This window comes from Bos indicus, chromosome 29 (genome assembly GCF_029378745.1).
Source record: "Bos indicus isolate NIAB-ARS_2022 breed Sahiwal x Tharparkar chromosome 29, NIAB-ARS_B.indTharparkar_mat_pri_1.0, whole genome shotgun sequence".
In the NCBI taxonomy this organism is placed as follows: domain Eukaryota; kingdom Metazoa; phylum Chordata; class Mammalia; order Artiodactyla; family Bovidae; genus Bos; species Bos indicus.
Window position 1 is genome coordinate 7,102,647 of NC_091788.1, and position 14,656 is coordinate 7,117,302.

A 14,656-nucleotide genomic window follows, 5' to 3' on the forward strand; every position below is an offset into this window, starting at 1 on the left:
TGAAATGTGTGCAATTGAATGATTCGTAGTCATTTATTCCTTTGAGATCAACCCCTCCTGGTGAAATTCCATCTCCTGACTGCTAGGCCATTTCCATCCCACAGCTTGGTCCCACAGCTCAGTTGTCTTGTAATTGTCTCCTGTATTTTTCAAATTAATCGCCCTTTCCCACCTTAACTTTTGAAAGCTCAGAAAATGAACCTGTCATGATTTATAGGGCCTCAAAAGGCTCCAAAAATATCTAAAATTGAAGCATCATGACCTTTAAATTGGAAAGAGAAATGCAGATATAATTGGGCTTCCGAGTCTCCTAAAAGTCAATGGTGGAAGAGTGGAGGGGGTAGAATCTTCAGTCTCAGACAGATCCGTGAATAGAATGCAGCTTTCCGCCTCTGGGGATAGCAACTCTGGACAACTGTAAACCTGACTGCCTCATCTGTTTTCATATCTGTGGAAGGAGGTCATAATATATATCTAAATATATTATTCTGAAAGTTAAATGAGGTCACATATATCTTCATATACCTCCTGGCTGATAAGTAGTCAATCTTGATCCCCATGTTCCATAATTTTAAAAGATCGCCATGAGTCCTTAACCCCAGAACTTTACTAAATACTTTGGAATTATTCCCCCTGAATCAGTAACTTTCCAATGGTATATAAAATTTCAAATATTTTAAATGTGCTTATACTTTTATCTGTGACAAGACTGAAATCTCAGTCAAGGATCTGGAATTTTCACTTGCAATAAAACCATAAACTATCATGATTAGTAATAAAATATATGCATAATAGTCTGTAAAATATAATAGTAAGATATTTTTACATCTATTCTACATAAAGTATATGTTTTGCATCTGTATATTATGGCTTTAAACACAAAAATCTGAATCAGTGGGGTGAGAGGATCATCTAATGAGAAACAGAGATGAGAAAGTGAGACAGAATGAAAAAACAGCAGGTAAATATTTTCTATCATCTCACACTAGAGTATAAGCTTTTTGGAATCAAAGGAGGAGCCAGATTGCTAGTACTGTTTGTGATATTCTCTCAGTGGAAAAGTTTTAAAAGATCAATGTGTATATGCCTACTGTAGTTTGACTGTATATTGTCCAAATAAGCAGATCAGCGAAAGAACAAAATCTCATTCATGTCTTCAAGTGCCAAATCCAACACTCCCAGGGGACCTGCACACTCCTGGCCCCACCGCATTCCAGCTCTACCCAGTGACTCCAACACTCTCCCCTCTGCTTCTCTGTTTCCCTACAGGCAACTATGGAGAAAGTGGGATGGAAGCTTTCAAAGATATGTCAGCCAAGGAAGGGATTTGCATCGCTCATTCTTACAAAATCTATAGCAATGCGGGGGAGCAGAGCTTCGATAAACTGCTCAAGAAGCTCACGAGTCACTTGCCCAAGGCGCGGGTGGTAGCCTGCTTCTGCGAGGGCATGACGGTGAGAGGGCTGCTGATGGCCATGCGGCGCCTGGGGCTGGCCGGAGAGTTCCTGCTTCTGGGCAGGTAAGTGCCGAGGAGACAGTTCACTTGCAGGTAATAATGTCAGGGATTTGGCAGCTTCAGAGGGTATCTTTTGCTTTGGAAGCTTAATCTGTTGTAGTGCATGTAGAGCTTAAAAATCATTAACACCAGAGCCTGGAAATAATCACAGAAAATAAGTAGATAGGCCATGAGATGATGACTAATGACAGCAGAAATCAACATATGAAAATGAGGAATCCTTAAGTCTTCAAAAAAGAATTGTAAGGAAATGAGAAGGCTTTTAAAATAACTTGCATAATCCCCCTTGGTAAGTAAACACGTGTCAAACTTTATGCAGTCTCTTCTGAAATTGATTCTAAGAATGGCTGTGTAAGCTTCTTTTATAACATAGCATTTTAGAATTTGGGGCTAGAACGGGGGAATTGCTTTTAGTACTAATTTTAAGGCATTGGTAATTTGGCTCATTATTTTATTTTGCAAGTGCTATCACATTGCCTGATCACTCACATTGTTACCAGATGAGTTTCTAAAAGATTGACTTCTACAGAGACTGACTTTAATTATCTGGATGATATACTTGATTGGCACAACTCATCTCATTTCCTCCTGATCTTGTTGAATCAGTATATTAGTGTTCTGCAAAGAAACAGAAACAGCAATGTGTATCTATGAAAAGAGATACCCAGGAGAATCAAAGTTACAGCTCTGGTCCAAAAACTGGCAGGTGTGATACTCAGGAAAATCGAATGCTTCAGTTTCAGTCTGAAGTCCAGAAAAGACTAATATCCCAACTCGAGCAGTCTTGAAGGAGGAGTTCCCTCTGACTCAACCTTTTTCAGGTTTTCCATTGATTGGATGAGGCCCACCCACCTTAGAGAAGAAGCTTCATTACTCAGTCTACCCATACAAGTGTTAATCGCATCCAGAAATATCCTTGTAGACAGAATAATGTTTGGCCAAATGTTTCAGCACCCTATGGCCCAATCAAGATGTCACATAAAGTTAGCCATCACAATCCAAGTCAACACCGTAGTTTGAAAAGGTGAACACAGTTCACCGTTTCATACCTTTAAAAAGTCATGATATTATCACATCTTTTCTCGCTAGGTAGCCAATTTAAAGAAGAGAGAGAACCTTCAGAACCACTACATCTTTCTGAGTGTAACTGTCCAAATTAAAAGCCAGCTAACTTGTTATTAGCTTTTGATGGCTCATTAAAGAAAACATGCTTCCTTTATTTTCCGAATGCTTAACTGACCTTCTGTGATGAGACTTAGCTCCTGCTTGGCTACATTTTATGACAGCCAGTTTATGTACCTAATTCTCTTCTGTCTGCGCTGATGGCAGTAGATTGATGGGACTGTTTTATATGAGGCCAACCATCCTTCATAAAAATGATATGAGTGAGATTCCTTTCTCATCGGTGTCATACGTTTTGTTTAAAATCATCCTTGTTGGAAAGAGTGATGCATCAGCTAGTTTCACACAATCCAGGAACCTCCTCACTGCCAATATTCTGATGTTCCAAAGTCCATTGTCACCAGTGGGATGAAAAGCACAAGACAGAAGCTGGCTTCATACAGTCCTGTTTTTCTTTATGGGGAGGGAGACAAGGGATTCTGCAGCTCCTGTCTGCTGCTTTGCCAACATAAATAAGACAAATCCGAAGCACTTGCTTATCAGCCATATGTTATATCAACAAACAAATGTATTTTGATCACATGTACCCAAGAAAAGTACGTTGGTAAGTACTATATTTGACATTTTCCGTCTACATTTTTTTTCCAATAGTATCACAAGGCCAAAATTCAATATTTTGTATATTTTAAAATTTATTCTGTATGTGCTGTTGATAAGTTCTTTTCAAATCATTTCATTCATGAAATAATAAATTCATAGCCTTAACTAGATTTCTTAGTTCTCTCATTGATTGGCTAATAATAATACAACATTTACTTGAGTACCAGTTCATCTTTGAGCGATTCTGTTAGAAAAATCTTCCTTTCTCTGAATCTTAAAAGTATCACTCTGTAGTTTCTACATCTTGGATCATATTTTTCTCTTTGAAAGTAATATGCTATACTCTTTCAAAAATCTGGAAACCACAGTCCGGTCCTTAAGCCCCCTTCATCTTCCCTTGGAAATCCCTAATTTTTCTATTCCTATTTCTTCATAGTGAAAAGGCACTTTGGGTGCTGACCATTTATCAGGACCATTTATAGGATCATTTATCAACTGTTGTGTGCCAGTGTCTTCACTAACCATATAAATGCATTGTTTCATTTAATTATTAATTTGACAAATATTAAGTTGCTAGAGACTTCCCTATAGCTCAGATGGTAAAGAATCTTGCCTGCATTACAGAAGACCTGGGTTCGATCCCTGGGTCTGGAAGATACCCTGGAGAAGAAAATGGCAACCCATTCCACTATTCTTGCCTGGATAATCCCATGGACAGAGGAGCCTGGCGGGGCTACAGTCCACGGAGTTGCAAGGAGTTGGACATGCCGAAGCCACTAAGACATAGTATCTGTTAAGATGCTTGGACTGTATTAGTGAACAAAACAGACAATAATCACTACCCTTGTGGACCTTGAAGATGATGAGTTAGATAAAAGCTAATAAGTGCTGTGAAAAAAATCTAAGAACTTGCATGATGAATACCATTACCATCTCCATTTTATAGACAAGGACTTTAAGACTCAATAAATACTGAGTTATAGTAATAATAATTTGTTATATAGACGTATGCCTGGAAGGCAGAATTCCAAATGCCTTTGTAACTCTAGAGACTGAGCAGTTAGCACTGTGTTCCTACTACTTCCAACAGCAAACAACAACAAAGAGGATTTAGATCATCTATTCACTCTCATTTTATAAACGAGGAAACGGATAACGCAAGTGTTTGAATGACATGGTCAAAGTCCCACAGGAACCCAATTACCTTGACTCAAAATCTTGTGCTGTTTTCTTCTGTCAACTATAGAATAGGAAAGGGGAAAAGTTATAAATTGATAGCAGATTCCTGGTTCTTCATAGATCCTTGGTGTAGGAAAAAAAAAAAAAAAAACTACCCTAGATGATTTCAATTGAAGTTAGCATTTTTATATTAATATTTCCTCCTAAAAACTCCCATTCAACTAACCCTGTAACTCCTAGTATTTTAAGGTAATTTTATTTGCATGTACTTCCCTGATCTCTCTGTATGCTCCTTCCTTCCCTTACCCCCAACTCAAACTTAAATGGATCTTAGATACAAGAAGTCAAAATTAAGAGAAAGGACTATATTCAGAACTTCCTACAGGACTCCACATTTAACCACTATAGTTACTTAAAAATCTATCCAGCTGCCTTGGGACAGGCATGTTTAATAGGTCATTCAACTAAAATGTTAGGCATGTCTAAGATAACTCTGCCTCTAAGACAACCTCATCAATCAATATATCTCACCATCTGTGCTGCTCATCTGTAGACTGTTAGAGTGATATGGACCTGGCCACTGGGTCTTCTCGTTTGAGCTCTGGGTAATCTGTTGTCTCATTGCCAAGAAAAATGGCCTGTCTGGGTCCTGGAAATAGTCTTGCTAAACACCTTAGGCTTGACAGCAAAATGAGATCAGTAATCTGAACAAAGGGGCTTATTTTTCTAGAATGGATACAGTGTTTTAGAGCTTGACTTGGGAAAATATTGTTTGAGATGTATTATTTACAACTTGTAAAACCTAAATGTTAACTTGGAAACAAGGACTGATTTTCAACAAAGTAATAATTTAAAGATTGTTTTACCTTGTCTATGATTAAAACTATTTAGCTATTTGAATTGAGAATTTGATTGTTACCAGGACACAAGAGGAAATGTACTTAAATTTTAAGACTCATTGGAATTATTACTAGTGTTTTTCCCCCCCAGAGGTTATTGATTTCAAGCTATTGTTTTTAGCTTTTAATTTTTTTAAATTGAAGTATAGTTGATTTACAATGTTGTGTTAATTTCTGCTGTACAGCAAAAATATTCAGTTATATATATATATATATATACTTTTCCCATATTTTTTTCCATTTTGGTTTATCTCAGGATTTGAATATAGTCATTTATTCATCCTCTGTGTGCTAGTTTGCATCTGCTAACCCCAGACTCCCACTTTATCCTTCCCCTCTTCTCCTGCCTCTTGGTAATCAGGTATCTGTTCTCTGTGTCTATGAGTCTGTTTCACAGATGGCTTTATTGGTGTCATATTTTTGATCCAATGTATATGCGATATCATACGGTGTTTGTCTTCCTTTCTCTAACTTATCTCATTTAGTATGATAAGCTCTAGGTTCATCTATGTTGCTGCCAATGGCATCATCACATTCTTTTTCACATGTGGGTAATACTCCATTGTGTGTGTGTGTGTGTGTGTGTGTGTGTGTGTGTGTATACACCATATCTTCTTAAACCATTCATCTGTTGACTGACAGTTAAGTTGTTTCCGTGTCTTGACTGTTGTGAATAGCACTGCTGTGCACATAGGGGTGCATGCATCTTTGTGAATTACAGCTTTATCTGGATATATACCCAGGAGTTGGATTGCTGGATCATATGGCAACTCTATTTTCATTTTTCTGAGGAACCTCCACACAGCTTTCCATAATTGCTGCACCAACTACATTCCCACCAACAGTGTAGGAAGGTTCACTTTTCTCTGCACTCTCTCCAGTATTTGCTACTTGTAGACTTTTTAATGGTGACCATTCTGACCAATGTGAGGTGATATCTCACTATAGTTTTGACTTGCATTTCTCTAATAATTAAAGATGTTGAGCATCTTTTCCTGTATCTGTTGGCCGGCTGTGTGTGTCCTTTGGAGAATTGTCTATTGAGGGTCCTCTGCCCTTTTTTTGATTGGGTCGTTTATTCTTTTGTTGTTATATGAGATGTTTATCAGTGTTTCTCATAGGAGGTCATGCTGCATTAATATTTTTCAAGATGGAAAGGATAAGAGCTCACTTTAGTAAACATCTTTGTGGATAGAATTATACACTATTGTTCTAGTAAAACTATGATAGCTATTATGCAGAAGTAGACATTAGTCTTTATACTTGTATCTCACCAGAGTATTCATTATATTTGTAAATAAGTGTACTTGATTTCCATTAGGCCATTTAGTGTAATTTAATTGTAGTTTGAAAAAAAGTTGTTTTTGGGGAAATATTTATAATTTATTTACAGTTCCTCTCAATCCAGATGCAATGTACCCGTCAGAGGTTATTTTCATCAGAGGTGATAATGCTGGGATATAGTTGACATTCTACTTTTACCAAGTTGCCAGGAGTACAGTGTTCAATAGTTAGGAAACTTAAACACTCATAAAGAAGGGAAAAGGGCTTGGCCAACACTTTACCACAGAATGTATCACAGTTTACTCACCCATTCCCCCTTTCCATGGAAATTTTGGTTGTTTCCAGTCTTTTATTATTATAAAGTAGGTTGTAATATATAGGACTTCCCAGGTGGCTCAGTGATAAAGAATCTGCCTGCCAATGCAGGAAACATGGGTTCTATCCCTAGGTCGGAAAGATCCCCTGGAAGAGGAAATGGCAACCCACTCCAGTATTCTTGCCTGGAAAATCCCACTGACAGAGGAGCCTGGTGGGCTGCACTTCATGGGGTTGGAAACAGAGTCAGACACAACTGAGCGACTGAGCAAGCATGCACACACACACATGTTGCAGTGTGCCGTCGTGGGCATGTGCTGTTTCATATTTACAGTGATGAATCTTCACGGTAGATTCTTTGAAGTGGGATTGGCTAGATCAAAAGATAAATGCATATGTACTTTTGTTAAATAGTGTCAAATTCCTTTTGAAAAATTTTATTTTCCCTTCAGTGATGTATGGAAAGTAGCTATTTCCCCTCAACTTGTCTGACAGGATATGTGTCAAGCTTTTCATTTGTAAATCTGTTATTGGAAAAATGGTATATCAATGTAATATAATTTGAATTTATTTTTTTCTGCACAAGGTTAAACTTTGTTTTCTTATGCTAAAGTACAAATATATACTTCTTAGTGCACTATCTCTGTACATCTTTTGTCTGTCTTTTATTAGGTAAAAAAGTTGCTTTCATTGAGTTCCTGTTCTGTGTTAGAAGACAAGGAGAGAGGGAAAGAGAGTGGGAAGGAGAAGGATGTCAGCAGGAGAGGAAAGAGGGGGGAGCAGAAATTTAATGCTCTAAGCAACGTTGGATGTTTCAAGTTTTAGATGCCTTTAAGTTTGGTAATTTGTTGTTGTTCAGTCCCTCATCCGTGTCCCACTCTTTTTGACCCCATAGACTGCAGCATGCCAGGTTTCCATGTCTGTCCATCACCAACTCCCAGAGCTTGCTCAAACTCATGTCTATTGAGTTGGTGATACCATCCAACCATCTCATCCTCTGTTGTCCCCTTCTCCTCTTTCCTTTAATCTTTCCCAGCATCAGGGTCTTTTCTAATGAGTCAGGTCTTCGCACCAGGTGGCCAAAGTATTGGAGCTTCAGTTTCAGCATCAGTGTTTCCAATGACTATTCAGGGTTGATTTCCTTTAGGATTGAGTGGTTTGATCTCCTTGCAGCTCAAGAGACTCTCAAGAGTCTTCTCCAGCACCACAGTTCAAAACCATCAATTTTTGTTGATATCCCCATTTTATAATTAATTTGTGTAATATTTTATATTCAGCATATATGTGATATCATACCGTATTTCTCTTTCTTTTCCAAACCTACTTTGCTTAAATAATCTCTAGATCCATCTATGTTGCTGCAAATGACATTATTTCATTATTTTTATGTATAATATTCCATTGTGTGTGTGTATGTGTATATATATGTATGTGTGTGTATATATATATATATATATATATACATATATATATATACACGCCGCATCTTCTTTAAACATTCATCTATTGATGGACAATTGATTGCTCACTGGACTTAAATGACTGGACAAGGTCACATTAGTTTATCCTAGTGGCTGTTCTAAGTATCACAAAGAGAGATGTCTTTTAGCAACAGAAGTGTTTGCATATTTATAATAACTTCCCTGGTTATAGGTGGCTCAGAGAGTAGAGAATCCACCTGTAATGCTGGAGACGTGGGTTTGATCCCTGGGTTGGAAAGATCCCCTGGAGAAGGGCCTAGCAACCCACTTCAGTATTCTTGCCTGGAGAATCCCCATGGACAGAGGAGCCTGGAGGGTCCTTGTCCATGAGGTCACAAAGAGTCGAACACGACTGAGTGACTAAACACCCAGCACATGATAGCTTCAGTCTAATTTTGATTCCGCTTCGTTTTTGTTGTTTTAGGTTATCCTGTGAAAATTAAATAAACCTAGTAAATGTAAATGCCTTAAAACCTGTTGTAAATTTTGTGATGATTTTGTAATGCAAGTAAAGTCAGCCAAACTCTGCCTGCTTTGCCTGGAGTTGTTTTCCTCCTCATCTTCATTTGAGTTGGAAAGACCAGACGGATTACATTGTGTTCAGTCTATAAACAGCCCATTGTTTAGATGCATGTGCCTTGGATCATATGAAAAACTCTCTGAACCATATGGGTTGAGCACTGAGTATGTGTTAAGAAATTTGGAGAGCAACCTAGGAAACAGTATTTTCAGCCTTGTAGTATTTTGATAATTATTCCATCATTGGAGAAGGCTTTTTTTAGGAGTGTGAGAATATGATAGGTGTTATTTTCCAAAAGATAATCCCAGGATATGGCTTATGAATAGACGAAGTCAGACGCATATGGAAGAACAGTATCTCTAATGAAAATTACACTATTGAGGACTATGGCAGTGTGAATGATGAAAAGGCAATAGACCATGCCCTCCTTACTAATTAAAATGTGCATATCACCTTGTTTGTGATAATAGCATCAGGAATGCATGTCTGTGTCCAAGCTCACCAACATGTATACATCTAATATGTGCAGCTTTTTGTATATCATGCACAACTCAATGAAGTCGGAAAAATATGTAGGAGCTGCTGATGTGTTGGATAATAAGGAGTGTAGGGAGATGTCAAGGGTGTTTTCTAGATTCAGTTCATTTGCTCAGTCATGTCTGACTCTTTGCAACCCCATGGACTACAGCACGCCAGGCTTCCCTGTCCATCACCAACTCCCGGAGCTTGCTCAAACTCATGTTCACCAAGTCGGTGATGCCATCCAACCGTCTCATCTGCTGTCATCCCCTTCTCCTCCTGCCCTCAATCTTTCCCTGAATCAGGGTCTTTTCAAATGAGTCAGTTTTTCGCATCAGGTGGCCGAAGTATTGGAGTTTCAGCTTCAGCATCAGTCCTTCCAATGAATATTCAGGGCTGATCTCCTTTAGGATGGACTGGTTGGATCTCCTTGCAGTCTAAGGACTCTCAAGAGTCTTTTTCAACACCATAGTTCAAAAGCATCAATTTTTTGGCACTCAGCATTCTTTATAGTCCAACTCTCACATCCATACGTGACTAGTGGGAAAACCATATTTTTGACCAGATGGACCTTTGTCAGCAAAGTAATGTCTCTGCTTTTTAATACACTGTCTAGGTTGGTCATAGCTTTTCTTCCAAGGAGCAAGTGTCTTTTAATTCCATGGCTGCAGTCACCATCTGCAATGATTTTGGAGCCCAAGAAAATAAAATCTCTCACTATTTCCATTGTTTCCCCATCTATTTGCCATGAAGTGATGTGACCAAATGCCATGATCTTAGTTTTCTAAATGTTGAGTTTTAAGCCAGCTTTTACACTCTCCTCTTTAACTTTCATCAAGAGGTTCTTTAGTTCTTCACTTGCTGATTTCTAGAGTATTAAGTGTATAACAAGATAGATGATGGTACCTTTATTGAGATGAAAATAATTGGGTAAGAACCAGGTATGAGGTTGAGAGCAGATCATGAGTTCAATTTGGATAAGTTGACCTAATGTGCATTTCACACACAGAAATAGGCAAGAAAGCAGAAGAACTTGTAAATCTGGAGCTCAAAAGAGAAATATGTGTACTCAGTCACTCAGTCATTTCTGACTGTTTGTGGCCCGTTGGCCTGTAGCCAGCTAGGCTCCTCTGCAAATGGAATTTTCCACCCAAGAATACTGGAATGGGGTGCCATTTCATACTCCAGGGGATCTTCTCGACCCAGGGCTTGGAAACCACATGTATCTTGCATCCCCTACATTGGCAGGCAGATTCTTTACCACTACCACCACCTGGGAAACCCCAAAAGAGATATATAGGCTGTAAATAAAAATAAGCAATGCGTCTGAATAATTTAGCCTTATTAATGGAAGATGTGGATATGTAGAATTAGAAAGTCTAAGAAATTGTCTTGGAGGGACCTCAACATTGAATGCATGGAAGAAAGATGAACTCAGCAAAGGAGATAGAGAAAAAGCATATTCAGAGTTTGGGGAGGAAAACCCAGATGGTGCTGTGACCCATGGAAGAGCAGGTTTAAAGCAGAGGCCACCAGGGTCAAATGATTCTAGGAGACAAGTGCAAATAATTTTGAGAGGACCTTTTTTTAAGTGGAAGTAATTTAGGGTTTAGTAAGTGTTGAGTGAATGGAGAAATAAAAACAGTCAGAATGAAGTAGCTAAGAAGTGAGTAGGAGGTGAGAAAATGAACCCAGAGCATACAAGCCACTGCTTTGGAAAGTGAAACTGAGGAATGAAGAATGATAGAATTATATATTGAGAGAAAATGAGCTCAAGAGAGAGGTTTTTAACATAATATTTTACTTTTTCTCCAAAACTGTAGTTTATGATGAAAAGTATTTTAAACAGTGAACAAGCTATACAATTAAAAGCATTTATTTTCACATCTGTAGCAACACAAGGTATTATTAAATGTTTTGATGTTTACTAATGTTACAGGTGAAATTTAACATCATCATGTTTTAATTCCTAATTCCTTAATTATGAGTGAAATTATATATCTTTCATATTTTAGTCAATAGGTAATATATGTTTATATTTTTTGCAAGCTACCTAATCATGCACGGTGTCCATTTTTTTGTTTATTTTTTCTTATTGGTTTATATAAAAGTTGTTTATAAATTAAAGAAAGTAGATTATTGACATGTGTAGCAGATATTTTCCCTCTTGTAATTAATTTGACTTTACTTACAGCACTTGGAACAATACCAAACTTTATACTTCAGCTATTTTTTCACATTTTTCTTCTATGACTCTTGCAATTTGTATATTGCATACAGAGGCCTGTCACAGAGATTTTTTTAGTGGGTTGTTTAACTTTAGGATCCAGGTAGAATAGGAGGATGTAATAAATGGGGGGACAGTTTATAGTATCAACTCCCTAAAAATGTGGAAATGAGTGACATTTACAGTGTAGGTGGGAGGAGGAAGCCGAGAAGGTCAGCTCCAGATTTGGAACAGAAAGAATTTATGTCAGGGGCAAAGGTAGGTAATGTTTAAAAGTTTGAAAATAGGAAACTCGTTTAGTAACCCCTCTTTCCTTTGTAAAATCAGAGGCAAGAAGGGGGGCAGAGAGAGTGTGTGTGTGTTAGGAGGATTGTGTACCAGTGATCTAAGGAGCTGTCACTGGAGATTGGAGAAAAAGGAAAACAGTACTTTCAATAAGTGGTTTTCTATATTATCATTTTATTTTCTTACTCCATTTGTTATAAATAATAGAAGAAGATTGGTTATACTGTAATGAAGACATGTTCTTAAAATAACCACACATTTAACATTTGTACATATGTGGTCACATCAAGTATTGTAATGAATTCTCTCTGTTAGGGTTTTAAAGGTTGATTGAACAACAGCCTTGATCTCAAATTAAAAACCAAGAGGAGCAAGTCGTGGAGATGAGTTATCTTAGCTAACTAGAGACCAAGTCCATGACCGGATAGACCTCCCTCCTAGGCAGTGAAGGATGGGGAAGCTTAGTGAGCTGCAGTCCATGGGGTCACAGAGAGTCGGACAGGACTGAAGGCTGAACGACAACAAAACGCCGCCCTGAGGCCTGGCACAGCTGGACAATGCAGAACTTCCTCCCTTTAGAAGCGGCCTTAAGGATGACAATAGGGAAATGCTCACATTCAGAGGGATGATTTGCTTTGAAAAAGAACAGACTGAGTGGTCAGCACTTGGCCCAGTCTCACCAAACAGACATCAGTCATTCTCTCGAGCAGAAGGGAGGGTAATAGAGGAGAGAATCTATGTGTCTTCATTTTACGTGTTTTGGTTTTTTTAACCCCTGCCCAATGGGAAAGTCCTCTGAAATACTCCTTTTTGAAGTGTAAAGAATGAGATGTATTCTCCTTCTGAAGCAGATAGATAATATTAACTTTGCTTTCAGATGAAGACTATGATGCTCAGAGACATCCCTTGTCTCATCAATGTCACCATCTGAAATGTAAATGAAACCAATTGTTTTGTAAGGTGCTATCGATCTGACAAGTGGAAATGCCCAGAAGGAGAACAGAAGGTCTTTGTATTATTCCACAGAGCAGAATTCTTCTGTGACAGATGAAACTAACCAGTGTCTTCAAAGGCTCTTCCAGTACTTGGGCTTGTGCTTTGGAGGCATCTGCATCCCAAAGGGGTCTGGTAGCTTTAAGGCTGATTGCTCTTCCAAAATTTTGTTTAGATGAATTTTTTAAATAATTGGATGGTAATAGTAGCTCTTTATGGGGTGTTCTTTGTGTAGTAAACACTGTTCTAAGTGGTTGGTTTTCATGTGTTTATTGACTTTTCATAACATTCCAAATTAAAAGTTATTGTTATTAACATCAGTTTATTGCTGAAGAAACTGCCATACAGAGAGACAATGAATTTTCTCAAAATCACAAGGCAGGAAGTAGCAGATAAGGCACTGTTTGCTTAATCACTGTGCTAACCTATCTAGATCTTTGATAATCCTTAATGTCAGTATATATTTGATCCATATGGTATAAAATATTTTTCTCCATCTTTAATAAAAAAATAATAGCAATTAAAGATGATTCTAAAAGAAAGATTTCTTTTTTTAAGTAAGATAAATAAAGCCTGGAGCAATCCAACTTTCTGTAAATGAGAAAAATTCAATGATTAGATGGGCTGTTCCTTTGGACTGCAAGGAGATCCAACCATTCCATCCTAAATGATATCAGTCCTGGGTTTTCAGTGGAAGGCCACCTGATGCAAAGAGCTGACTCATTTGAGAAGACCCTGATGCTGGGAAAGATTGAGGGCTGGAGGAGAAGGGGTTGACAGAGGATGAGATGGTTGGATGGCATCACCAACTCAATGGACATGAGTTTGGGTAGACTCCAGGAGTTGATGATGGACAGAGAGGCCTGGTGTGCTGCAGTTCATGGGTTCGCAAAGAGTCGGACATGACTGAGCGACTGAACTGAACTGAGATGGGCTGTTGAATCTGCATGACTATTTTTCCATGCACAACTTATTAGGAAAACACTCTAGTAAAGTTTAGCTTCCAGGAAAGAGAAAAGTTTAGAGTTGTTTATAAGAATGATCAAACATCTGTGCAGAAACGAAGGCAAACATAAAATGTTATTCTGTGGTGAAACCAGTAGAAATTCATTTGTTCTTCCAGTGTTTTCCAGAAGACTAAAATGTTTTGGTAAGGTGACCATATTGTGTACATATTTCTATTAATTGGAGGACACTGTGATAAGTCATTCTATGCCAGTGGCTGGCAAACTAAGGGCCATGGGTTAAATCCAGCTCTCCTCCTATTTTTGTAAATAAAGTTTTATTGAAAAACTGCCACACTCATTTATACAATGTCTATGACTGTTTTGGAGCTACAATAATACAGTTGAGTAATTGCAACAGAGACTGTATGTGTCATAAAGCTTAAAATATTTACTGTCTGGCCCTGTGTAAAAAAATTCATTGACCCTTGATCTAGAGGGTTTCTTTTTGTGTGTGTGTGTGAATCTGGCTTTCCTTACTCACACAGCTTATTAGCACTTAGGCTTCGGATATTTATTCAGCAGCACTCATGATTTCTACATACATTCCACTTCCTTTTCAGTTCTCCTTGAGGTTTAATGGCGGCTGCTGGTCATGGGATCAGAAAATTCTAGAACTGTTGGTTGAGTTAGGATATTACTTATTCACTTCACTGTCCAGCAGAAACTAACACAACGTTTTAGTTCAGTTCAATTCAGTTCACTCGTTCAG

At 38.0% G+C, this 14,656-nt stretch overlaps 1 protein-coding gene across 5 annotated transcripts in view; it reads left to right on the top strand.

Moving 5' to 3' along the window:
• Window positions 1-14,656, top strand: part of GRM5 (glutamate metabotropic receptor 5) — a 790,030-nt gene that overhangs the window by 384,529 nt on the left and 390,845 nt on the right. For all 5 annotated transcript variants that reach the window (XM_070783148.1, XM_070783144.1, XM_070783146.1 and 2 more), the window contains one exon: window positions 1,270-1,519. In XM_070783148.1, the coding sequence (XP_070639249.1) occupies window positions 1,270-1,519 (250 nt within the window). The remainder of the gene's footprint in view (window positions 1-1,269; window positions 1,520-14,656) is intronic.